Source organism: Mus musculus, chromosome 2 (genome assembly GCF_000001635.26).
Source record: "Mus musculus strain C57BL/6J chromosome 2, GRCm38.p6 C57BL/6J".
Taxonomy (NCBI): domain Eukaryota; kingdom Metazoa; phylum Chordata; class Mammalia; order Rodentia; family Muridae; genus Mus; species Mus musculus.
In genome coordinates, this window is record NC_000068.7 from 176,619,283 (window position 1) to 176,644,662 (window position 25,380).

Consider the following 25,380-nt stretch of genomic DNA (forward strand, 5'->3'; position numbering starts at 1 on the left):
TTATGTGGCTGGTATTGAGTCTTTCCCAGCTCTGAAGCTGGCATCCAAATCCTTTACTGGCATGGAGATCCTCTTTGTTTCCCTTGCCATGAATCCAAAAGTTCTGCCTTTGTTGCCTGCCTAGCCATTGGCTGCTGGCACTTTTGTTACCCATTTATAATCAGCTTGGGGCAGGGAATCTCAGTGTCCCAGTACAGGATTATCATGAAATTTGGGAAGAATTTAACAGGAGTAGCATAAGAATCAATACACAATTGGGAATTAGCAGAAAAACAAATCAAATCCAAACACCAGGCCCTAAGTATTGCCTTTTTGTTATTATCCTGAATTTAATCATATGGTGAAACTAAGTTCGTTTCCAAGGATTAGGTATTGTGGAGATCCAACCTCACTTTACTCATATTTTCTTTTTAAAACATAATGACTGTCTCTAACAATGCTTTCTGCTTTTCATTGTGCCCCTCAAAACATAAGACCTGTACTTTACCACCAAAGAACAAATCCATATGATTAGTTAAGCTATAACACCCATAATATATAACAGATGACACTGTAAACTACATAAGCCCCTATCCCTAAATCCTGATTGGTGTGAAAATAAAGGTATAATTTGGAAGGAATGTTTCTGTCTGATCCTCCTTTTTTAAAAAAAAATTAATTTTATTTCTTCATTTCTTTATTGTCTAACCTTTTTTTTACAATCCATACCTTATACCCCTTGTCTTATTCATGGTTTCTATTCCTACACAAACATCATGACCAAGAAGCAAGTTGGGGAGGAAAGGGTTTATTTGGCTTACACTTTCATACTGCTTACTGTTCATCACCAAGGAAGTCGGGACTGGAACTCAAGCAGGTCAAGAAGCAGGAACTGATGCAGAGGCCACAGAAGGATGTTTCTTTACTAGCTTGCTTCACCTGGCTTGCTCAGACTGCTGTCTTAGAGAACCCAAGACTACCAGTGCAGAGAGATGGTCCCACCCACAAGGGGCCTTTCCCCTTGATCACTAATTGAGAAAATGTCTTACATCTGGATCTCATGGAGGCATTTCCCAACTGAAGCTCCTTTCTCTGTGATAACTTCAGCTTGTGTCAAGTTGACACAAAATTAGCCAGTATAATTGACACCTTGTCAATTTGACACGCAAACACATCACTAGTAATGCTCAACTCTTAGTTTCTTATTCATGCCCAAGATATACACAACTTTGAAAGCCCCACAGACTTTACATATTAAAAGTTCAATGCTTTTAAAATATCCAATATCCTTCAAAATCCAAAGCCTTTTACAATGGAATCCACTAAAATACTTGTTTCCTTCAAGAGGGAAAAACATCAGGGCACAGTCACAATCAAAAGTAAAAATTAAACTCCAACTGTCCAATGTCTGGGATCCAACTCACAATCTTTTGGACAACTCCAAAAGAACCAAGGGCTTGGGTCACTTTTCCAACCCTGTCCTTTGTAGCACACAACTTGTCCTCTATGCTCCAGATGCATGTACTTTACTGCTGCTGCTGTTCTTCGTGGTCAATCATGGACCTGTCAACTCCAACACACTGCATGATCTCTTCAGTACTGGGCCATCAATTTCACCTGAGTCTGCACCTTCACCAGTGGCCTTCCATGGCCTCTCAAACTGCTGGGCCTTAGCTGATCTGCATTATCCCTTCATGCCTTCAAAACCAGTACCACGAGGGTAAGACTTACACACTACCAAGTCCAGCCACAGCACAAGGTACCACCTTGATTATCTCTAGAACACTTCCTCTGTGCTCTCAGAAAACACTTCACAGATGATGCCACTTCAATAATGCTGGTTTCTTCTTAATCACTGCTAATTTCTTAGCTCCAGCTAACCAGCATCAACAGTCCCAGTAATGCAAAGTTTTCACTCTAGAAATTCTATTATCTTGTTAATCACAGCTGATTCTTCAGCCCCAGTTAACCAGAACCACAGAATCTTCACAAAGTAACAATGGCCCTGAAAAGAGGCTTTAATTTTCCCTCTGAAATTTCACAAGCCAGGCTTCCATCTTCTGCACGATTCTCAACATTATCTTCCAAGCTCCTACACAACATCCCACAGCGTTCTTAACACAGAATGGATCTTCTAACCCAAAGTTCCAAAGTCCTTCCACAGTCCTCCCAAAACATGGTCAGGTTGTCACAGGAATTCCCCACTCCTGATACCAATTTGTCTTAGTCAGGGTTTCTATTCCTGCATAAACATTATGACCAAGAAGCAGTTGGGGAGGAAAGGGAATCCACTCACAATTTCCACATTGATATTCATACCAAAGGATGTCAGGACTGTAACTCAAGCAAGACAATAAGAAACATTTCTTGTATCCCCTTGAACTTTGTATGATTATTTTCAGGATTATAAAGAATTAGAAATGTTTAAAGGCTTCCCCATATTGAATGCATTTATGGGTTTCCCATTCATAATGATGAAGATTTGGGAAATCTGAAAAGGTTTCACCATATTATATTCCTAAATTTATTTGCAGTATGAATTGTTTCATTGTGAAGACTCTAAAATATTCAAAAAGTTTCACCATATTAAACACACTCAGCCTTTTGTTACATTTTGTTTTCTTTTGTGTCTTTGAATATGACTGACAAGTGAAAGCAATACCACATGGCTTGTAGACATCGGATTTCTCACCTCTATGTCTTCTTTTATGTATTTGAAGATTTTAATGCACAAGGCTCTGTTCACTTGTTCATTTCATAGTGTTTTTCTCAACTGTGTCTCTTTTTATTTACTTAGAGACTACTGTGACTTATAAAATGTTTACCACATTGCCTATATTCATAGGGTTTCTATCTAGTGTGTATACTTTTGTGTTGGGAGATGACTCTTTTGTACAATTGCTTTCCCTAATTGGTGTTATTCAGAGGATTTCTCAAAACCTCATGTTCCTTACAGATTTGAAGATGATTGTGATGTAGAAGTGTTTTAAAACATTGCCAATATTCATAGGGTTTCTCTCCTGTATGTGTTCCTTTATATATTTGGAGGCCACTGCTTTGTGAAAAAGCTATAAAAGCACCATTGCTAACATTCAAAAATCTCTCTCCTATACGTGCTCTTTCATGATTTTGTTGATGACTGCTTTTTGAAAAAGTTTAACCACATTGGTTAAAATCAAAGCATTTCTCTCAACTATATGTGCTTTTATGTGTGTAAAGACTATTGGTTTTCGAAAAAGGTTAAACACATTGGTTACGTTTAAAAGGTTCCTCTCTGGTATATGTTCATTTATGTACTTGGAGATCAATGCTTGCTGCAAAGGCTTTATAACATCAGATACCTACATAGAGTTTCTCTCCTGTATGGTCTTTTCTCTTTAAAGGTCACTCCTTTCTGCAAAGACTTTACCACATTGGTTACATTCCTGGGTTTTTCAGCTGTGTGTGTTCGATTATGATATTCAAGACCACTGCTTCCTTCAAAGGATTTACCACCTTGGTTTCATTCATATGGTGTCTTTCGTGTATGTGATCTTTTATGGCATTGGAGACCACTGCTTCCTGCAAAGGCTTTACCATACTAGTTACATTCATATTGTCTCTCTCCTGTATATGTTCGCTTATGGATTCGGAGAGAACTGCTTTGTGCAAAGGCTTTACCACAGTGGTTACATTCATAGGGTTTCTCTCCTGTATGAGTTCGTTTATGTTTTTGGAGGTCACAACTTCTTGCAAAAGCTTTTCCACATTGGTTACATTCATAGGGTTTCTCTCCGGTATGTGTTCGCTTATGTATTTGGAGGACTCTCCTTGTTATAAAAGCTTTACCACATTGGTTACATTCATAGGGTTTCTCTCCTGTATGTGTTCGGTTATGGATTTGGAGAGTACTGCTTTCTGCAAAGGCTTTACCACATTGGTTACATTCATAGGGTTTCTCTCCTGTATGTGTTCGCTTATGTATTCGGAGATGACAGCTTCTTGCAAAGGCTTTACCACATTGTTTACATTTATAGGGTTTCTCTCCTGTATGTGTTCGCTTATGCATTTGGAGAGTATAGATTACTGCAAAGGCTTTACCACATTGTTTACATTCATAGGGTTTGTCTCCTGTATGTGTTCGCTTATGCATTTGGAGAGTATAGATTACTGCAAAGGCTTTACCACACTGTTTACATTCATAGGGTTTGTCTCCTGTATGTGTTCGCTCATGTTTGTGGAGATGACTGCTATGTGCAAAGGCTTTACCACATTGTTTACATTCATAGGGTTTCTCTCCTGTATGTGTTCGTTTATGTTTTTGGAGGTCACCACTTCTTGCAAAGGCTTTTCCACATTGGTTACATTCATAGGGTTTCTCTCCTGTATGTGTTCGCTTATGTATTCGGAGATGACTGCTTTGTGAAAAGGCTTTACCACATTGTTTACATTCATAGGGTTTCTCTCCTGTATGTGTTCGTTTATGTTTTTGGAGTTCACCACTACTTGCAAAGGCTTTTCCACATTGGTTACATTCATAGGGTTTCTCTCCTGTATGTGTTCGCTTATGTATTTGGAGGTTAATCCTTCTTTTAAAAGCTTTACCACATTGGTTACATTCATACTGTTTCTCTCCTGCATGTGTTCGATTATGTATTTGGAGATGACAGCTTCTTGCAAAGACTTTACCACATTGTTTACAGTCATAGGGTTTCTCTCCTGTATGTGTTCGCTTATGTATTTGCAGGACATTCCATGTTCTAAAGTCCTTACCACATTGGTTACAGTCATGGTGTTTCTCTCCATTATGTTTAATTTGATGCCTTTGTCTACCACTCTCATATGCAAAGGCTTTACCACATTGAATAAACTCAGAGGGTTGCTCTGCAGAACAACTTCTTTCATGCCTGCAAATAAAATTTGCACACGTGAAATCTTTCTTACACTGATTATACTGATGAGTCTTTTTATCTGTATGAATTGTTTTAAATTTTGGTTTCATTGAACAGAGCAATCTAATGTTAACATAATATTACTTTGTTTATATTCAAAGGAGTTCTACTAAATTATGAATTGTTTTACATCTTCGAGGATATATGAAATGGGAACAGTATTGATTATCTGGCTCACATTTATAACATACTTTTTCTATAAAAGGTTACTCACATATTTGAAAAAAAACAGGAAGAACTCACAGTGTTTGCACAATTATTGCATTCACAAATTTTGTTATCATGAGAGTAATACTACATTTGGAATATGAACAAATGCAAAAGAAAAAAAAAATTCTACTGCCTTAATTCTCATTACTATTTTCAGCAGTTAGAGTTGGTAAATGTCCCCAGCAATGTTCGGAAACAAATTTTTTATAAACTTATATAGCACATTTAGTATGTTGTTCAAAATATGTTATACTGCATATCCTCTAATTGTTCTGGAAAAGTGAAAGGTATGTGGCTTCTTTCAATGCCCCAGTGATCACAAGGCTTGTATCAATCGTAACCTATGACATCCACATCAAAAGAAGAATAACAAGTGAAAATTCCACATTACATTCACAGCTGACTTTTTTTTGTCACAGAGATGTGGTACAGAGATTAAGGTTTTTCCACAAAACCATTTTTGAATCTTATGAACTGTTCATCTCACTAAATTTAGCAATGTTATTACAAGTATATCATTGAGCTCAGATACACTATGGATTATTTGCTCATTACTAGGTTTTAGACATATACTTGTCACCTAATCACTGTGTGTTCCTTTTGCAATAGCTAAGCGATATGAGACTGAAGACACTCACACTTGTATAGCATGGCTGTACTAGGCTTGATTTAAACAGTAACATACCTGTTAAGCCATTATTTCTCTGTCTTTGACCTAATGGAATGTCTTGCAAACAACAGTTACATATCTGCCATAAACATATATGATTTTTATGAAAGTCAGTAAACATCCATCACTGAAAGCAGTGCTTATTGTACCCTATTGGTTTTCTTTACTACTTGTAGCACAAGTTAAACTTTCTTCATAGGCATTTTCTCCTCAGCTTGCAGAGTAAAATTACCTTCCATGACTTCTAGAAGTTTGAAAATGGTCTTCAATCGTATGTTCTTCCCAAATGTAACCTAAACCCAGTACCAGAGAAAGTATGTTACATTATTGGCAATTAAACAGTATTTAAGTTATTAACTCCATTGAACTTTAAAACCATGAGTGATTTATTCATCATATTCTTCCTCATTCTCAATTGAAATTATAAAAACAAATAAAATAACAAAGAAACAGTTGTGCATACATGTTATAAAGTAAATAAAAAAATCATAATATTACCTATAGCTGTGAGATTCTTATAGGTCTCTAGCATCACACCCTTGTAGAGACTCTTCTGAGAAGGATCCAGCAAAGCCCACTCATCCTGAGTGAAGTTCACATGCACGTCATCATAGGTGACTAAATCCTAAAAGATTCGATACGTGTGAATATTAAAAAATATGATACAGACAACAGTGTAAAGGTGTACTTCAAAATGAGTATTCGCTGACTGCCCTGCCCACCCACATAGTACTTTTTATCCAGTCTTTCACAGTTGGACAACAAAAACTTAAGTAAATAAATGATCTCTGGGAACCTGATGCCTTAGTATTAAGATGTTAATACATGGAACCATGTAGAATGCTGCTAGACCTTCACCCATATTTTGTTCCCTGAGACCCAATATGCAAGAGTGCCCTTAGGACTGCAGTTTCCTCTCACCTGTCCATGCTACCTGCAGATACAAAAGACCTTTTCCATCTCCCCTTCCTTTCTTGCCACATGTCTGTGTCTTAGCCCCCAAGTATGGGCAGACACACCCTTCTCAACCATAGCCAGTACTCCCGAAGAACAAGCAATCTGTCTAAAGACCAAGACCATTATCTGTTATCCTAGACATAATTCTCATAGTAGCCCACAGAACTGCAACACAATATCAGGGAAAGCTTCCTCTGCCCATTTCCATGTGGCCAATTTTCAACTTTTCTTCAATAACTAATACAACTACACCAGGAACAATGTGAACTTGACCAATGTTACCTGTGCTAGTATGTGTATAGAAATAAAATCATATTTCCTGACTCCGATAAAAATAACATAAATAAGTGACCCTGAAACTGTTATAAATCTGACCCTCCAGATACTACTGATCTGTCTTCAAACAGAGAGGCCCCATGCTCTAGAGTTCTCATTGAAATTGTTGATGATGAGAAAGTTGGACTATGGCTCAATAGCTGTTCATGACCCTTAGTAATTTCATGTTAAACCAGCCCCACCGAAGTATACAAAACAATGCTGAATGATAATTTAATGTCTGCTTCCTGCCATATGCATTATGTTCCAATCTGTCCTATCCACCCACCCAGCACCATCAACACCTGAGAAACTTCTGCATGTCAGAAGCTTTTTTTTGTAACCAAGAATTGAAGTTCTGTGAATCATTGCATTTTGACAATAGTTAACAGAAAGATAAAAGGAATCTAATCAAATATTTCTGAAGGATGATCGTGATCAGCTCTTTACTACTAACTTCTAAAGTATTTATAAAACTAGTCACACAAAACTGAATACAGAAGGGTCAGAAATTCTAGAAATCAAACCATTGCTTTTCCAATGTTGTCCTACTACACACCAAAGGCAATTCCTGTATATACACACTGCATAGTGACATTTAAGTTTCATACCTTGCCACTCCCAGGGCTACCGAGCCTCTGGGAGCCCTGTAAATCCACACTTAGGAAGAGTCAAAGGACGAGGAGCTCTGTTATGATCACCACATGGACCAACAGAACCACACTCTGACCCACAGTCCATTTAGAACCAGCAGATCAGACTCAAATAGCTCGCAGACTTGCTCCTCCTGTATTCTCAGTGGAGATTACTATAATAACCAGGGGATGGCTTGTAGTCTTCCAGGCAGCTTGTAACACATGCATCTGAGGAGAATCTTGTAAAGAACCTGTAAGCTACCTTCCCCTAGTGTTCCTGATTGTTAGTCCTGCCCAAAGTCCCTCATTAACTTGGAAAAGCCAGCAGGGCCTCAGGGCAACAGCAGCTCCTCTACTGTGGGATCACTGAGCAAAAGACTCAGACAGCTGAAACCTTCCAAGCTCAACTGTTACACCCTACAAGCAGACATAGCCCTAGTCTGGAAAATTTACATTGAAAAGAATATTCTAGTCCTGCAGACCAAGTATTTTCCATTTAAAAGGCCTAGGGTCCTTTCTTTGTATATTCAATTATGCATGCAGCCAACTCTTCTTCATAGTGGGGAGGTCCTGCAGACAAACTGGGATCAAATTCATACATTAACAATATTAAAAGTAAAAGTGGCTATGAATTTTAAAGATAGAAACTTTTAATGGGCAAAAAAAAAAAAAAGGAAGAAAATGAAGAAATAAAATGTAAAGACATCACTGCTCCTAGGTATGGTAGAGGAGAAAGTATATTATACACAAAAGAGTGAACATAGCCAGACCCAGTTATACCTGGGATAATACAGAGTAGACATGACCTGGGACCTTGTGGAGAGAGGAAGGAGGGCAGAAGCAAGAGTCAGATCAGGATGATTAATGATAGATGAAAAGTCCAGTTCCTAAATGATTGAATTGCATAAGGAATGGCAGCTGGGAGATTGGCAGTCCTACTGCTGGGGTAGATGGTGAGGTATGCCAGCAATATGGTGTCACAACGAGGGCCTGTGATCTCATTTGACATTGCCCTAATCTGAAAAATGCCTGAAGATGACCAGTATGGAATTTTACTGATTGTGTAAAATTGATTACTTGACTCCTCACGGTGAATGTCAACTACTGCCAAAGCAGAAAGACCTCACCTACTGTACTGGCTAGTTTTGTGTCAACTTGACACAGCTGGAGTTATCACAGAGAAAGGAGCTTCAGTTGAGGAAATGCCTCCATGAGGTCCAACTGTAAGGCATTTTCTCAATTAGTGATCAAGGGGGAAAGGCCCCTTGTGGGTGGGACCATCCCTGGGCTGGTAGTCTTGGGTTCTATAAGAGAGCAGGCTGAGCAAGCCAGGGGAAGCAAGCCAGTAAAGAACATCCCTCCATGGCCTCTGCATCAGCTCCTGCTTTCTGACCTGCTTGAGTTCCAGTCCTGACTTCCTTTGGTGATGAACAGCAGGGTGGAAGTGTAAGCCGAATAAACCCTTTCCTCCCCAACTTGCTTCTTGGTCATCATGTTTGTGGAGGAATAGAAACCCTGACTAAGACAAATTGGTACCAGCAGAGTGGGGTATTCCTGTGACAACCTGACCATGTTTTGGGGAGGACTGTGGAAGGACTTTGGAACTCCGGGCTTGAAGATCCATCCGTTGTTAAGAGCTCTGTCGGATGTTGTGTAGGAGCTTGGAAGATAGTGTTGAGAACACTGCAGAAGATGGAGGTCTGGTTTGTGAAATTTCAGAGGGAAATTAAAGACTCTTTTCAGGGCCATTGCTGTTTTGAATGTGAAGATTCTGTAGTTCTGGTTAGCTGGGGCTGAAGAATCAGCTGTCATTAACAAGATACCAGAACTACTAAAGCAAAAACTTTGCATTACTGGGACTATTGATGCTGGTTAGCTGGAGCTAAGAAATTAGCGGTGATTAAGAAGAGACCAGCATCATTGAGGTGACATCTTCTGGGAAGTGTTTTCTGAAAGCACAAAGAGGCTGTGTTCCAGAGATGGCCAAGGTTGTACTCCTGCTGCAGCAGGACTTAGTAATATGTAAGGGTCACCCAGGTGGTACTGGTTTTGAAGGCATGAAGGGGTCACGCAAAGCAGCTGAGGCTCGGCACTGTGAGAGGCCATGGAAGGCCATTGGTGAAGGTGCAGCCTCAGTTGCAATTGAAGGCCCAGGATTGAAAGGGTCATGCAGTATTTTGGAGATGCCAGTACCATGAGATGACCACCAAGAGCAGCAGCAGCAGTTGAGTACAGGCATCTGGAGCCTAGAGGATGACGCCTGTGCTACAAAGGGCCTGGCTGGAGAAGTGACCCAAGCCCTTGGAGGACCCCAGAAGATCGTGAGTTGGATCCCAGACATTGGACGGTTGGAGATTGACTTTTGCTTTTGATTGTGACTGTGCCCTGATATTTTTCCTCTTGAAGGAAGAAACTGTTTTAGTGGAGCCCACAGTTAAGAGACTTTTAATTGTAAATAGACTTTGGATTTTAAAAGAGATGGATATTTTAAAGAGATTGAAATTTTAAGAATATGTAAAGACTGTGGGACATTTAAAGTTATTTAGATCTTGGGGATGAATAAGAATGTAAGGGTTGAGGCTTACTAGTGATGTGTTTGTGTGTCAAGTTGACAAGGGGTCAATTGTACTGGCTAGTTTTGTGTCAACTTGACACAGCTGGAGTTATCACAGAGAAAGGAGCTTCAGTTGAGGAAATGCCTCCATGAGGTCCAACTGTAAGGCATTTTCTCAATTAGTGATCAAGGGGGAAAGGCCCCTTGTGGGTGGGACCATCCCTGGGCTGGTAGTCTTGGGTTCTATAAGAGAGCAGGCTGAGCAAGCCAGGGGAAGCAAGCCAGTAAAGAACATCCCTCCATGGCCTCTGCATCAGCTCCTGCTTTCTGACCTGCTTGAGTTCCAGTCCTGACTTCCTTTGGTGATGAACAGCAGGGTGGAAGTGTAAGCCGAATAAACCCTTTCCTCCCCAACTTGCTTCTTGGTCAGCATGTTTGTGCAGGAATAGAAACCCTGACTAAGACACCTACCTTATTCCTCCTCCATTTCTGTGCTGCAAGTAGACCAGCTTCAAAGTTGGTCAGTGAACTCAACCTTATACCTGTCCCTCTTTATTTGTAACCCCCTAATTTGTAACCCTGTAACCCAGGGAGGTTAGACAACACTCATTCCCTGGTGTCTTTTGTCTCACTGATCAGTCAGAACCCAGCCTGAAAGCAGTTGTAGGACTGTTTTCCAAGCCCTGGGCAGCAGAGGCTGGAAGAGGAGTTCAAAGCAAGTTTTAACTACATGACATAAAGAAAGTAGGAGCTACAGGAGATGTTTCTCTAAACAGACAGATATGAAATCTCTTTAAAAATAGGAATGAAATTCTTAATTAGGGGAAATATTGGAGAATAGAAACACGTAAGACGTCAAATCACCTATGCATAATGAAAATGAAATTCAGAAAAGTAATACCAAAATTTAATATTTAAAAAGATCAATATAATTGAAAAAATATATTCCTGTACTGATTTGAAAAAGATCAGGCCCTTCCTGGTAGAAGGAATGTCATTAATAAGATAGCATTTGACCTTGCCCCTATGTGCTTTGTTAACTACTGAGACCTATAATGTGACACACACAGTTACAAGTAATGGCATGTGTTTTACATTTTTGAGCTCACTTAAATATGTCACCCAAGGATTGCACATGTTTATCTAATACAGATCCTGAAATGGGAATTCATTACTAATTGGTTCTAGCTAACCTGCCCAAATTAAACACCCACCAATCAGATTTTACTAAACTATATCCATAAATTAATATAATCTGTGAAGTTATCAAATTATTCTCACTGCCCTAATCAGGTCCTTCTCCATAACAGTGACCCCTGCAGCATACTCCCCTCTGGTCTGTGACCTAGCTCTTGTCAGCACTGTTTTATCTGACAGTGTACACAGTAAGCTGTTTCTCTGGTTCTCATCCTGCCAAGTGTATTTCCACACACAAGCCCCTGCCACAAAGGTTTTGTCCAGATGCAGGCTTATAATAAAGTTACTCAGAGGCCACAGCCTGGTCCAAAAGGAGAGACTAAGTCCACAAGGGACCTCACAGGTGGCCCCATCTGTCTGGCTGAGGCTTACCATCCTGCCTCTGGGAAGACCTATTATACAGGCATCCTTTGCTAAGATGTTTGCTCACCCCACTTCGTTGGAGATGAAGTTGCACTTACCATGTCTGAAGTTCTAAGCTTGCCTGAGCTAATCTCACAGCATTCAGTAAAAATAATAAGAACCGATTCCACAGAAAATCTGAGAGCAGCTGAGTTACACAGAGAAACTTGCAGGCTTAGTACCTGGAAGAGTCACCTCCTCTTCTGCCTGGCAACTCCATGTGGAGGTTTTGATTGGCCATTGAGTCTTGAGTGACATGAGGACCATGCTTAGGGTCAGAGTGTCTGTAGGGACACAGCACAATGGTTCGAGCCTGGGCAAATCCTTTTCCATATCTGCAGATTTCCAGTTCAGTAGCACTAGTGTGTCTCCTCCAATGGCCTACCTGTCTGATCCCCTGCCAAGCCCTTCTGAGGGGCTAAGATTCTTGATCCCTGCTGCTTACCTGCCTGCCTCTCCACCTTTCTGGTCAGTGACCCTGGGTTCACTGCTTTGAAAGGTTGGAGCTTGCCTGAGCTCCAAATCCAGCGCTCAGGAGGCATTTCCCCTTCTTCCTCCTGGAATCAAGCTGGGTAGCTTGCATACCCCATCAATCAGCTGACACTGGAGTTACCAAACTGTCCACAGGTGGTCAGTGCCAGAATATTAGCAACTGAAGAGGGATTTTAGGACACAAGATTTTGTTTTGTGGCTTCAGGCTGGGTTCAGGTAAATTGCAAGTACTTTCTACCTAATGGCTATGAGACAAGGCTCAGAGCAAAGCAGGACACATGTCACTGAGGAGCACTCAGTGCATTAATCAGAACAATTGTCCTCACTGGGTTGGTAAAACAAACATAACAACAACAAACCCACACCTATATTAGTAAAATATATCACTGTTCTGATTTGAAAAAGACCAGGCCCTTCTTGGTAGAAGGAATGGCATTAATAAGATAGTGTTTGACCTTGCCCCTAAGTGCTTTGTTAACTACTGATGTCTACAATGTGACACACACAGCTACAGATAATGTCATGTGTTTAATATTTGTGGGCTCACTTAAATATGTCACCCAAGGATTGCACATATCTCATAATACAGATCCTAAAAAGGGAATTCATTACCCACTGGTTCAAGCTAACCTGCCCAAATTAAACACCCACGAATCTAGTTTTATATACGTCCATGCATAATTAATACAATCTGTGAAATTACAAAATCATTCTCACTGCCCTAATCAGGCCCTTCTCGATAACAGTGGCCCCTGCAGCATACTCCCCTTTTCTTTGGTCTGTGACCTAGCTCTTGTCTGCACTGTTTTACCTGACAGTGTACACAGTAAGCTGTTCCTCTGGTTCTCATCCTGCCAAGTGTATTTCCACACACAAGCCCCTGCCACAAAAGTTTTTTCCAGTGCAGTCTTATAATAAAGTTACTCAGAGGCCACAGCCTGGTCCAAAAGGAGAGACTAGGTCCACAAAAGACCTCACAGGTGGCCCCATCTGTCTGGCTGATGCTTACCATCCTGGCTCTGGGAAGACCTAGTACACAGGCATCCTTTGCTAAGATGCTAGCTCCTCCTCTTTGTGGGACATGACACTGCACTTACCATGTGTGAAGTTCTGAGCTTGCTTGAGCTAAATTCACAGCATCCAGCGAAGACACTAAGAACAGATCACACAGAAACACTGAGATCAGCTGAGTTACACAGAGAAACTTGCAGGCTTGGTACCCGGAAGTCACTGCCTCTTCTAACTGGCAGCTCCATGTGGAGGTTCTGATTGGCTATTGAATCTTGAGTGACATGAGCAACACCCTTAGGTTTAGAGTTTGCTGAAGGGACACAATATAGAGTTTCCAGCCTGGGCCAATCCTTTTCCATATCTGCAGATTTCCAGTTCAGTAGCACCAATGTGTCTCCTCCAATAGCCTACCTGTCTGTTCTCCCGCCAAACCCTTGGGAGGGGCTAAGACTCCTGATCCCTGCTGCTCACCTGCCTGCCTCTCCACCTTTCTGGGCAGTGACCCTGGGTTCACTGCTTGGAGCTTGCCTGAGCTCCAATGACAGGACTCAGGAGGCAATTTCCCTTCTTCCTCCTGGAATCAAGCTGGATAGCTTGCATATCCCATTAATCAGCTGACACTGGAGTTACCAAACTGTCCACAGGTGGTCAGTGCCAGAATATTAGCAACTGAAGAGGGATTTTTGGACACAAACTTTGTTTTGTGGCTTCAGGCTGGGTTCAGGTAAATTGCAAGTACTTTCCACCTAATGGCTATGAGACAAGGCTCAGAGCAAAGCAGGACACATGTCAGACACTGTGGAGCACTCTTGTTAATCAACTCATTGTCCTCAGTGGGTTGGTAAAACAAACATAACAACAACAAACCCACACCTATATTGGGAAAAATATATCACTGTACTGATTCGAAAAAGATCAGGCCTTTCTTGGTAGAAGGAATGGCATTAATAAGATAGTGTTTGACCTTGTTCCTATGTGCTTTGTTAACTACTGAGATCTATAATCTGACACACACAGCTCCAGCTAATGGCATGTGTTTTCCATTTCTGATACATTCTATCTATATAGTACAGATCCTAAAAGAGAAATTCATTATCACTGGCTCAAGCTAACCTGCACAAACTAAGCACCCACCAATCTAGTTTTATTTAATATCATGCATTATTTAATACATGCTGTTAAATTACAAAATTATTCACCCTGCCTGACTCTTATCCTTCTCTAGAATGGTGACACCTGGAGCAGATTCTCTTATGGTTTTATCTATGATCAAGCTATCTCCTGCCCTGTTTCACCTGACAGAGATAACAGTAAACCATTGCTCCCGTTCTTATCTAAAGGTGGAAGAAATGGAGGGTTCATTATATGACTCAAATGAGCAATTATAAAACACTTTTTTGCTACATTCTTTAACTCAAGAATTTAGGAATTTATATCAAGAGGAAAGCAAGGCCATTGTCCTGGGTAGCAGCAGACCAGGATCAAGGCTACCTGAGTCAAAATAGCTTGTCTTAGAAACATCTCTATATGGGGAAGAAGAGACAGCTCTCCCAGAACTAACATGTCACCCCAGAAAAAATCTCTCCATATAAAACTAAAATATTAATTAGGAAAAATGTCTTAATGACAGCATGGATTCAGCTGCGGCTAATGCTCAAAGACCAGGCAGCCAAAAACAGGTTTTGGATTCCACACATGCTCTCACCCATAAGTTTCTTTCCTGTTCAGTCCCCAGGTTATTTTGAACAATTTTAATATGGACTGGAGATTACAAGTCCTACTTAAGACTGCTAGGAGATTTACACAGCAAAGACCCCCAGAATCACTTATTAAGTGTCTCAGAGCCCTGAAATAGCAAGCCATTTCTCAGAGATGGGTTCCTGAGTTGGAGGTCGCAGGAGATGAGAAAAATAGCAAAAGTAGAAGGTAGAATTTACAACAGCTGCAGTGGGGACAGCTTACACAAGCTATGTCTTATGCCAAGTAAACTTTTTAAGAGTAGCATCAGCCGGGCGTGGTGGCGCACGCCTTTAACCCCAGCACTTGGGAGGCAGAGGCAGGCGGATTTCTGAGATCGAGGCCAGCCTGGTCTACAGAGTGAGTTCCAGGACAGCCAGGGCTATACAGAGAAACCCTGTCTCAAAAATAAAATCAAAAAAAAAAAAAAAAAAAAAAAAAAGAAGAGTAGCATCTTGTATCCTACTTACAGGGATAAGTGGAAAGAAATGGAGACCTCTATGAAGTTTGCAGAAGCTAGAATACACTGGGACAAATTCAGGAGAAGTCTAATAAAACAACCCTGCACAAGGGAACTGCCAAGTATCTAAAAAAAACATTACTGACCAAGCCCCCAGTGGACTTGGGGACCCTACTCAGTGCAGGGTGGCACAGAATTACTGCATGGCACAGCAGAGACAGAGGTGGAATTGACTGGCACTGCAGAAGCAGGTTTGCAACTTCCCCTCCCTGCCTGCATTCCTTTGTATTTGCTGGAACCCTCGCACCAAGGCTGGCAAGAGATCTCCGTGGAAAACCTTTGGTACCCAAGTCCACAAGCTACTAGGGCTACTGAGCTTCCCTCATCCCCATTAATCCACACTCAGGAAGGGGCAAAGGACAAGGGCCTCTGCTATGATCACCACATGGACCAACAGAACCACAGTCCTTGGAAATAGCAGAACTGACTCAGATAACTCAGGAAACTTGCTCCTCCTGGCCTGGCAAAGGAGACAATTACAATCACCATGACATGGCTTTTGGCCTTCTTCACAGTTTGCAACAGATGGCTCTGAAGAGACTCCCATAAAGAACCCCAAGCTACCTTCCACTAGGGTTCCTGATAGAGAGGCATGGACAGAGTCCCTCATTAGCCTGGAAAACACAGCTGGGACTGGGACAACAGCAGCTCCTCCACTGTAAGATCACAGAGCAAATGATTCAGACAGCTGAAGCTTTCCTGGCTCAGCAATTCCGCCACAGTTGCAGACAGAGCTCTAGTCTGGGAAATTTGCATTCACTAGAATTTTCCAGACTCCACTTATTTTCCTTTTTAAAGGCACAGAGCCTTTCTTTGCAATTAAAGAGCATTATTAAATTATACAGGCAATGTCCAGTGCAGCCATCTCTGCTTCATACTTGGGAAGCCCTGCAGCCAAACTGCAATCAAATTCACACAGTAACAAAAATTAAAAAGAAAACCTCCGGCCAGAAGGCCATCCTGTGCTCCAGCCCCGGACCTGACCAAGGACGCTGGCTCGCGTGGGAACCATTCAGTGGCCCCTATCCCCCAACTTCTCCTCCCTTTGGCCCCGAAGCCAGTGCCACCCCGGGGACCCCATTCTGTCCTAAGCTCTTCCGGGGTATCCAGCGTGGGATGCTGGAGACTGGGAACCTGGTGCCTAGAGCTGCCCTTGTCCACCACCCACCGAGTTGGGTCCGTGCCTTCCCATGGCCAGACAGCCACCCGCGGCCATGTGGAAAGCGTCCTGCAGTCCTCCCGCTCCTGCCTGCCCAGGGCAATGGAACTCTGGCCAGAAGCGAGTTCTCTCCCACTCCCCTCTTTTCCCCACACCGACGGCACCGCAGGAGATGACCTGGCACTTACCACGTTTGGAGTTCTGAGCTTGACTAACCTTCTCTCACAACACCCAGTAGAATCACGCAGAACACATCACACAGAAACTCTCATGATCGCTGAGTTACAGAAAGGAGCTTGCAAGCTTGACCTGGAAGAGCCGCCTCCTCTTCTGACTGGCAGGTCCATGTGGAGGTTCTGATTGGCTATTGAGTCTTGAGTGACATGAGCACCACCCTTAGGGTTAGAGTATGTTAAAGAGACAGGGCACAGAGGTTCCAGCTTTGGCCAAACCTTTTCCAGATCTGCAGATTTGAAGTTCATTTGCACAAGTGCCTCTCATCCAATTGCTTACCGGTCTGTCCTCCCATCAAGCCCCTGGCAGAATGTAAGACTTCACATCCCTGCTATTCAACTGCCTGCTTCTACCCCCTTATGGGCAGTAACTCTATGCTTCCCTGCTTTGCAAATTTGGAGCTTGCTTAAGCTCCAATCACAGCACTCAGAAGATATTTCCACTTCTTCCTCCTGGATTCAAGTTGGATGGCTCTCACAGTCAATAAATCAGATTACAATGGAGTTAAATCTGTCCCAAATGTGGAAATGTGCCCAGAATATTAACAATTAAGAAAGATTTTAGAAAGCAATATTTGTTTGGTGCCTTCAGGCTGGGTTCAGCTACAATGCAAGGACTGTTCACCTGGTGTTTCTGAGACAAGCCTCAGAGCAAAGCAGGAAACAACAACCACAAACCCACAGCTGTGCTATCAAAGATTCTTCTGATGAACAGAGCTGATAGAATGAATCTCTATTATATAGTTAATGCATGTATTAGAATGACTCACAGGATGCCATTCAACCAGTCCAAAAATGGCTGTCTACACATTTAAAATTTCCAATAGTGGTTCAGTTCATGTGGCTTGACGTCTCAACTAGTCTTCATTATATACCTAAATTTTCAAAATTATGCACTACTGCCAAAAAACAAACAAACAAACAAAAACAAACAAACACACACAATAACAACAACAACAAAAAGTTGTTAGAAAGAGGTAGGGCATTAAGGCAAAGAGATAGAGCTACCATCTTCAATGTCCTTTATATATGTAGGCTGTCACCATAAACTGTTGCCTAGATCCAAGGTGGATCTTATCACCCCAAAAGACCCAGATTAAAAATACTTTTCCCAGATTGAAAACTACAATTAAGAAAAATCCCTCACAGTACCCAACTCTTTCTGTTTCAGCTAATTCCAGATGTGTTCAATTTGACTGACAAGAATACCTAGCACAGCAGACAAGACAGAACAGCTTCAAAAGATTTTTCCGGTGATGGGTAAGGAGAGCACAGGAGCCATTTCCAAAGCAACGCCTTTCTTCAAGTGTGGGAGCATTGAGATTTTACTCAGGGAATCTAGACACATTTACACATAGATCTGCCTACTCCTATGAATGTTAAGTTAAATTCTTTTCTGAAGATGATCAAATGTAAAAGCTGAGATATTGAAGGGTATTCTTACCTCATAGTCATCCAGAATCATCCATAAATTATAAAAATGTTGGACATAAATGCATCTGGAAAGTACATCTTGTAGTACAGGTCTTAGCTGTAAATCAAGGGAAAGGTGAGAACTCATAATTTGAACTCCACGAAAGTGGGAGCTTGCAATATCGGCGTGTTAAGAAGAGGATAAAGCCTGAAAATGCACCCAAGTGTCACACCTCTTCCAAAAAGGCAGACCTGTGTTCCTTCCCAAACAGTTCCACAAACTAGGAAGTCTATGGGAGCCATATTAATTTAACCTATGAGTCTATGGGAGCCATATTAATTTAACTACCATCTGTCTCCTTGAAAGTAAAAACACCTGTTTACCTAACATCACTGTACCATATCCTAAAGAGAGCCTATTATGCTTTCAACACACAATGTCACAAAAGAAGCCTTACCAGAAAGAATCAGAGCATTATAAACAATAAACAGAACAAACAAGACCAAAATTCAACAGGGAATCCATCAAAACTAAAAGTTTCTTGTTCAGCAACTTGAGATTATGATGAAATTGCCTTAGCCACAAGGTCTTAGGAACTCCCACTCTTCTAGGTCTGTCACCTGAAGCACACACAGCTTTGTTTTCTCAAAGTCGCTGTCTTCTTTCAGCTTTCCTCAAAGCTTGTGTTTTTATCTCAAATCTATAATGTATAGCACTCTCTCTTATTTTATTGAAAGTAGGTTAGTGGGCTACAGGGATCATTCAGTTGTTATTAAGAGCACTGCTCAAACCCATTTCACTTCCTAGCACTCAAATGGGAGTTCACTCATCTGTAGCTACACTTCTATGAAAATACTTGAGTATAAGCTGGTACCTGGAATTGACTTGGATGGTTACATAAGTGATACATTTGCTCTAAGTCCTGACATCTAGATGTAAGATTAATGATATCAAAGTATACCTCTGTTGCCAAGGACCAAGCCTGGGCTTGGAGACTGGTAGAGAGAGAAGGGGTGTCTGGGAGCATGAAAACAAAGGACTGGTAGTCAAGTCCTGTGTCCAAGCTGTCAGTCTATGCTCTGCAGGAGACAGCTTCCCATCCTCCTTTCGCTGTATTCTGTTTTCTTTCTGATCTGCTTGCTCTGCAGGTCTCCAGACAGCTCTCTGTTTATGTTCTGCTGGAGACTCTTCACCAAGCAGCTATCTCCTGCTATTCTAAAAAATTCACTCAATAGTTCATCTCCTGCATACCATAACCAGAATCTATTATATCTCTCAAACCTGCCATTTACTCCAGTTTTCCTTTTGATTGTCTTAAGAAATAGATCCTGTGTCCACAGGAACTTAATTCTTATGAGACAGGAAGCACACATTTTCTTTTAACCTTACAAAAGGAGATCTTTGCCTGCCTCTGTGAAGCATAAAGGCTAAGATCAAACTGGCTGGGTGGGACCCAGGCCTTAAATTACCATTTCTACCACACATGAGACTAAATTTGCTCTTTCCCAGGCTGATACTGAAATCAGTAAACTGTGAGCCTTTCTAAGCATCATCATCATCAACAACAACAAAAACATTAGCTGGGTGAGATCTTCTGTGATCACCAATTACAAATCTCTTTATCTCCTTCCTTAGTATCTTTCTGAGAAGTTGGCTTTCATTCCTTTAGATCTTGATGTCCCTCATAATTTATATACATTATTATTTATTGAGAAATAATATATTTTTAATCGATGTTTTAGGGGTCTGTTCCACAGTCTTAAGGGCTGTCTTGAAAGTCCCAGCATTTACCATTTGGCTGAGACATGAGCCACACTTTTGCTTTTGGACTTGTGCTGTCTCTGATCTTCATGCACTCATTAATGTTAACAGGGAGAACATTCCTTAAAGGAGATTGTAAAATATGTGCATTATTCTGTAAACAAGCCTTAAGCTCATGGTAGTCATTAGCACTTTCAGACGCCCACATCCACTGGTCCTGTGAGAGGGGCAGAAACCATGCCATTCTGTAGTAACCAAGTTTTTATATGGTTTCCAGGGGCAGAATAGAGCATCAGCAACTAGGCACAATATGATTGGTGGAACAGTGCACCCTTTAAACTGGTCTTTAGGGAATGAGGTGACCAGGAACTTCCCTTGTCTGAAAGGGGGCAATGGTCCATCCTGTGGAATGTGTCCCCACCCACAGGTTGGTTCCTGCCCTGTGGTCTGAGAAATGTTAATTACCCTCTCCCTTATGGAGGGGCAAGTGTTTCATGACCTTCGCAAAGTTCCTGAGGTGACCTTTTCAAGAGACCTTATTGCGAAGCTGTGGATAAAGTAAGACTCTGGCAAGCATCAGCTTACAGGGAAACCCCTGAGTGAACAATGCAGAGCAGAAAATCAATGCAAAAAGCAAGAGGAATTTATTGTTTGAATGTTTTGGGATTATACTACACCTGAAGGAGAGGTGGTGACCTCGTGCAGCCCATTCATTAATTTTTTTATACAGTTTTCAGAGCAGCAGCAAGTAGACACAATGTGACTAGTGGAAGAGTGTACCCTTTAAAGAGTTTGGTCTTTATGGGCTGAGGTAGCAAGGGCTTTTCGTGGCTGCGGCGGCAGGGGGGAGTTCAGAGGAGGAGAGGTGGTGGGGGGATGCGACCTGTCTCTTCACCTTGAGGAGTGTGTCTATGTGCTCTGGGTTTCCCTTATCTGCATGTGGTCAGCAGTAGGTCCCCCCTATGGTCTGCAGAATTTAATTAAATTAGCTTCTCCCTTCTGGAGCACAGGGGTGCCTACATGTTCTATGACCATTGTCTTTTAGGAGGAAATTGTCTTTTCAGGTGTGGTGGAATTTCCCAAAGTTGTTGAGCTCAACTTTTCAGTAGCATGCAATGCATTTCTTCAGTCCAGGCACTCAGAACTCAGAAGAGATCCCTGAGATTTTGGATAGCCATTGTTACATATCAACACACACACACACACACACACACACACACACACACACACACACACAGAAACACACACACACTCACTCACACACTCACAGGAAAAGAAAAACAAATTTAATAACATGATAAAAAGAGCATTGGGGAATTGGGACAGTACTATAACCCTTAAAGTCATTTAAGATGTTTGGATCCAATGCCACACAATCATTTTCAAAAATGAATATAGCCAAACATAATAGCATGTTCTATCAATTCCAGCAGTTTGGAGGCAAATTCACATCCATGAATTTGAGGACACACTGTTCTACATAGTCATGTCCATATTTTTAAAAAATAGTTATGGTTGCACTGTCAAGAACAAAGGAGAAATGACCTAAATGATGTGAAGTTAAAAGTTATTTTATTTCCAGGCCAATCCTGCAGTCTCCTCTGAATTAGGAGAGAATAGCAGTCCCGAGTAAAAACACAGGAAATTTTCTATTTAAACTCAAGGCCAAGGTTCATAGTAGGTGATTACAAAACTAGAATTGCTGTGCAGTCAGTAATTTAGTTAAAAACCTGGCAGCTCTAAAACCATACCACGAACACTGGAAACAATTTACACCATGTAAATCTTAAGATTATTGGGGAAAAACAAGTCAAAATGAAAAGTTGTCCTTTAACATAGAACATGAGTAGAGAAAATACCGTATTAAACAATATAGAAATTACTGTATTTTTTTCTTTAGGATTAATTTGGAACAGGAAAAAGAATAGTCTTTAACTGGCCCTTAAAATATAGTTTAGATTGTTTATCATCCTTTTTTTTTTGAGACTGGTTCTCATTTATAATGCAGCTGACCTTTACTCACTAAATAAACTACTATTTACAACACTTATTGGATCTGTAATAAAGAGTAGTATTTATTTCATCCTGTGTTTTGGGCCACCATTACTTAAATGAGAGTCTTCAGTACAAGATGGACCTGATTCATGATTTGGTATTGGTTGGGTTAGAAGTAAAGGAGAATGTTCATAAAGGGGTTGCTTCTCCAGGGAAGTCTATAATTGTCAATCTTGGGATCATGCCTAACTTCAAAGACACAGGACAGAGATAAAGTTTGAACAGTATTCCATCCTGGTTCCTATAGTTGGAAGGGGAGGATTTTCTGGGTTCTGACCTTCCACACAACATGTGTATATATTTACTTTTCTATTGTTATTATAAAACACACCATGGACAAATTATAATTGAAGGCATAAAATCGGGTTTACAGTTCCAAAGTGTTAGAGTCAATTATAGCAGCAAAAACACATAGCATCAGGCAGAGATGAGAATTCATATTTTGATCCACAGGCAAGAGGTAGCTAGCAATATGGTCATGGTCAGAAGATGCTAAAACCTGAAAATGTACCCATGTGACAGACCTCTTACAAAAGGGCCACATGTATGCTCTCTGTCCCAAAGAACTCCACAAACTAAACGTAAGTTTTCAAACATATGAGTCTATGGGAACCACTCTCATTTAACTACTACAAGTTTTTTCAGAAGTAAAAACTGTTTTTATCTGACCACACTGTACCATATCCTTAAGAGAGACATTATGTTTCCAACATACAGTGTTATAATAGAAACACAGCTTACCAGAAAAAAGTCAGAAGATAGGAAAGAATGAACAGACCAAACAAGACCAAAATTCAGCAGGGAAAACACCAAAACTTATAGCTTCTTGTTCAGCAATTTGAGATTATGATGAAATTGCCCTGACTCTAAGGTCTTAGGTATTCCCACTCCTCTAGCTGTGTCACCTCCTGCATACATAGCTTCCTTTCTAAAAAACATAAATAAAAAAGATTTATTTATTACTTATATGTAAGTACACTATAGCTGTCTTCAGACACACCCGTAGAGGATGTCAGATGTCATTATAGAAGGTTCTAAGCCACCTTGTGGTTGTTGAGATTTGAACTCAAGACCTTCAAAAGAACAGTCAGTGTTCTTAACCGCTGAACCATCTCACCAGCCCCTACATAGCTTTTGCTGACAGGACCCTAACATAGCTCTCTCTTCTGAGTCTATGACAATGCCTGGCAAATACAAAAGGGGATGCTCACAGTCATCTATTGGATGGAACACAGGCCCCATAATGAAGGATTTAGAGAAAGTACCCAAGGAGCTAAAGGTGTTTGCAAAACTATAGGCAGAACAACAATATGAACTAACCAGTACCCCCTACCCAGAGCTATGCCTCTAGTTGCATATGTAGCAAAGGATGACCTAGTTGGCTATCAATGGGAGAAGAGCCCCCTTGGTATTGTGAAGATCATATGCCCCATTACAGGGGAATGCCAGGGCCAGGAAGCAGGTGTGGGTGGGTTGAGGAACAGGGCGGGGGGGGGGGTATAGGGGACTTTGGGGATGGCATTTGAAATGTAAATGAAAAAATATCTAATAAAAAAAGTGGTTGAGTATACATGGAATAAGGTAATCCAGGCTTTGATCTCAAATGTAGGAAACAAAGGCATGAAGATAGAGTGATAACTTACCACAATAAATAATTAGAGGTGTTAATTTCTACACAATGGAAAATGAATCGAAAAACTGCCTTAAAGAAAAATTTAAAAGTCTATGGTATTATGGGAGAGAATCTATATTTGTGCTAATAGCAAGGAAGAAATTGCCTTGGACCTCTTCCAGAGTGATATAGCTCAGATGTGACAGGGGAAGACCCCCTGAAGATCTTGGCTACCAAAAATTAATGTTTGAGAAAATCCAACAGGCAGGCACCATGATTTGCTGTTTCCTACACATGGGAACAGCCCTGTAACTAGCCTAGACATGTAAAGTCGCTAGCCAAAACTTCAGCTAAAATTAGAACATATATATTATTGGTTATGGAACACTTAATATTCATCGTCATCCATCCTATGACATGAATGAAGATTTATTATTGATTAAATTAACACATAAAAGAATAGTTGTCTTTCACCTGCTCTAACGAGGAGCAAAAATTAATTCTTAACTGATCTGTGCTCCTTTCACATTCCATATGAATATCTTAATAGAACTGAAATCATTACTGTAAGATTCACATTTGCAGAATGTGCCCCGCCAACTAGATTCATTAGTTGGGATGTTGAGTTGACCTCTTTTTCCAGGTACCTGCCTCCTTATACTGTTTCCAGAGACTTGCTTCCAGAACAGTTTCAGAAATTGCTGCTGATTCAAAATGGACTTGATTCATCCAACCTTTCAGACAGATAACTGAACTTCAGTCAAAACCTGAGTGTTCTAAGCATGCAGAGACTGGAAAACAAATGCTTTCTTAATTCTAACCAGGTTTTCTAATTTTCGCACCCCTACTCACCCCTTTAAACTCAGCAGGACGACATTGTGCAGTCTTGTCATGCTGATCCCTGACTTTTGGGTGTGGTTATTTTATAAATTATGGTTTGGTTGTCATTTTAAGGGATGAATTAATATCTTTTTTTCTGTTCTAATTATATGAGATGTGTGTAGCCACATCATGTTTGATACTTACTGGTTTTAATAGTAATATATTTACTCCATGTCTCCATTATGGAGTATTGGCTTATAACTCATTGGGTATGATTAAAAATTTGGAACACTGGTAAGAGAAAGTTACCTTAAAACTGGTAACTCAGGGATGGAGTCATTCTAAACAACAACTAATGACATGAGCCAACCCAGGAAAGCAGGTCTCTAAACATACTTCTAAATGAAAGTAATATATTATGTAATTCTTATCCTAGAACTAAACTAATAAAAATGGATTAAAAAGAATATCTCTTTTATGAGGTATTAAAACTGTACTGTCATGCATTCATATATATGAACTTGAAAACAAACTTTGTAATGGCAAAGTAATGCTCTTGGTATTGATTTTAAAGAGAACAGATGGTTTGCACTGATAAAAACTGGGTTTTGCTTTCCAAAATTATGGTTATGCTATAATATTAAAAAGAAACTTAACAATAGAGATTCACTGCCAATGTCCCATTAGCTACAGTATTCAATTTGATCACAAGCT

General features: G+C 40.8%; 1 protein-coding gene across 5 annotated transcripts; it reads right to left on the reverse strand.

The window, feature by feature from the left end:
• Positions 1 to 650: 650 nt before the first annotated feature.
• On the reverse strand, positions 651 to 17,141 carry Gm14308 (predicted gene 14308). 5 transcript variants are annotated; one of them, XM_030245967.1, is made up of 6 exons: positions 16,958 to 17,133; positions 13,440 to 13,494; positions 12,033 to 12,134; positions 6,289 to 6,415; positions 6,023 to 6,083; positions 689 to 4,865 (listed from the first exon to the last, which is right to left on the reverse strand). In XM_030245967.1, exons 4-6 carry the CDS (start codon positions 6,320 to 6,322, stop codon positions 3,560 to 3,562), a joined length of 1,401 nt encoding a protein of 466 aa, XP_030101827.1. In that variant the 5' UTR covers positions 6,323 to 6,415; positions 12,033 to 12,134; positions 13,440 to 13,494; positions 16,958 to 17,133; the 3' UTR covers positions 689 to 3,559. The 5 variants fall into 5 exon arrangements, with proteins under 5 accessions (NP_001092819.1, XP_030101827.1, XP_030101828.1 ...); NM_001099349.2 differs by lacking the exon at positions 12,033 to 12,134 and having other exon boundaries at positions 651 to 4,865; positions 16,958 to 17,037; XM_030245968.1 differs by having other exon boundaries at positions 689 to 6,083; positions 16,986 to 17,141.
• Between the last annotated feature and the right edge of the window lie 8,239 nt (positions 17,142 to 25,380).